The 1,429-nt window shown below is 54.4% G+C and overlaps 1 protein-coding gene across 1 annotated transcript in view; it reads left to right on the top strand.

Annotated features, from left to right (window-relative positions):
- Positions 1-292: 292 nt before the first annotated feature.
- Positions 293-1,429, top strand: part of LOC116824723 (apovitellenin-1-like) — a 15,368-nt gene continuing 14,231 nt past the window's right edge. Inside the window, exon 1 of the mRNA XM_032780231.2 lies at positions 293-372. Coding sequence (XP_032636122.1) covers positions 312-372 — 61 coding nt within the window. The 5' untranslated portion in view covers positions 293-311. The remainder of the gene's footprint in view (positions 373-1,429) is intronic.

The raw sequence follows: 1,429 nt of genomic DNA, 5'->3' as shown, positions 1-1,429 counted from the left end.
AAATGTAACTCTTATTTAGGATAAAGCATTTTTGCTTTAACATATATCTAACGTACGCTTGGATGTTCTTGCTAAGTATGTATATTCATGGTATCAGATAGGTGAAATAACACTATTAGCTTTTTGCAGTGAATGTCCTCATCTTTTAAGGAGGTAAAGGATATAATGCAAGAATGATCTTGATGTCTCTCTTTGACTTGTTGCCTGTTGTTAATTTGGGGTATACTGTTCTTCTCTATTCAGTATCAAAGGGTTCAGTTGTGCTTCCAGCTGGTTTCTAAGGGTATTGCATTGAGCTTGTGCTGCAAACCATGCTTCTGCCCAAGGCTTTGGCGGTGACTCTAATTCTGCTCCTCAGCACCAGTCTCTCTGGTAAGTCTTAAAACCCTTCAGGCTGGTGGGGATATTCCTCAGCTTTATATGCACTTAAGCTGCTTTGCACAAGTCTATCCCAGCCATGAACTAGGATTAATGCCTGGTGGTAGAGGGTAGAGTGCATGAATTTTCATTGTGACTGGGAGTGTGAAGCCAGTTACTAGTGCATCCTCCCACACACATGGCTTAGTGGGAGTATGTTAGCACTGTGTTCTGCTGTCTAATTCCCACTGCATGCACAGGTATGAGAACGCTGGCTGTGCCGTTCAAGTTTATGCTACACGTAGAGAATGAAGGTTTGTAGCCTAGAACCAGTGTTCTAGGGCAGGCGTGGGCAAACTTTTTGGCCTGAAGCCCGCATCAAGTTTCAGAAATTGTATGGAGGGCTGGTTAAGGGAGGGGGTCCTGGCCCAGCCTCCACCTCCTATCTGCCCCCCTCAGGACTCCTGGCCTATCCAACCCCCCCACATTCCCTGATGACCCCTCTGGGACTCCTGCCCCATCCAACCACCCCTTCTCCCTGTCCCCTGACTGCCCCCCAGGTCCCCTGCCCCATTCAGCCTCCTGTTCCCCCTGGTCCCTATTCACACCCCCGCCCCCTGCCCACCACCCTGAACCCCCCTGATCTCTATCCAACCCACCCTGCTCTGTGCCCTCTTACCGTGCTGCCTGGAGCGCTGGTGGCACTACCGCCATGCCACCAAGCTGGGGATGGGCCACGCCACCACCACACATCTCAGAGCACTGGGTCAGGCTGGGCTCTGCAGCTGCGCTGCCCCAGGAGCTCACAGCCCTGCTGCCCAGAGCATTGTGCCTGCGGCAGAGCCAGCAAGTTGAGGCTGCAGAGGAGGGGGAACAGCAGAGGAGGGGCCAGGGGCTAGCCTCCTGGACCCAGGGCCGCCCAGAGTGGGGGGCAAGTGGGGCAATTTGCCCCGGGCCCCGCAGGGGCCCCCAGCCGCGACTGTGTCTGATACTCCCCTGATGGGGCCCTGCTGGCCGAAGCAGCTCTGCGGCAGCAGCAGCAGCTAGGCAACCAGAGACGCTGAGCTGAGGC

This window comes from Chelonoidis abingdonii, chromosome 1 (assembly GCF_003597395.2).
Source record: "Chelonoidis abingdonii isolate Lonesome George chromosome 1, CheloAbing_2.0, whole genome shotgun sequence".
Lineage (NCBI taxonomy): Eukaryota > Metazoa > Chordata > Testudines > Testudinidae > Chelonoidis > Chelonoidis abingdonii.
This window is presented reverse-complemented; position numbering and strand designations above follow the sequence as displayed.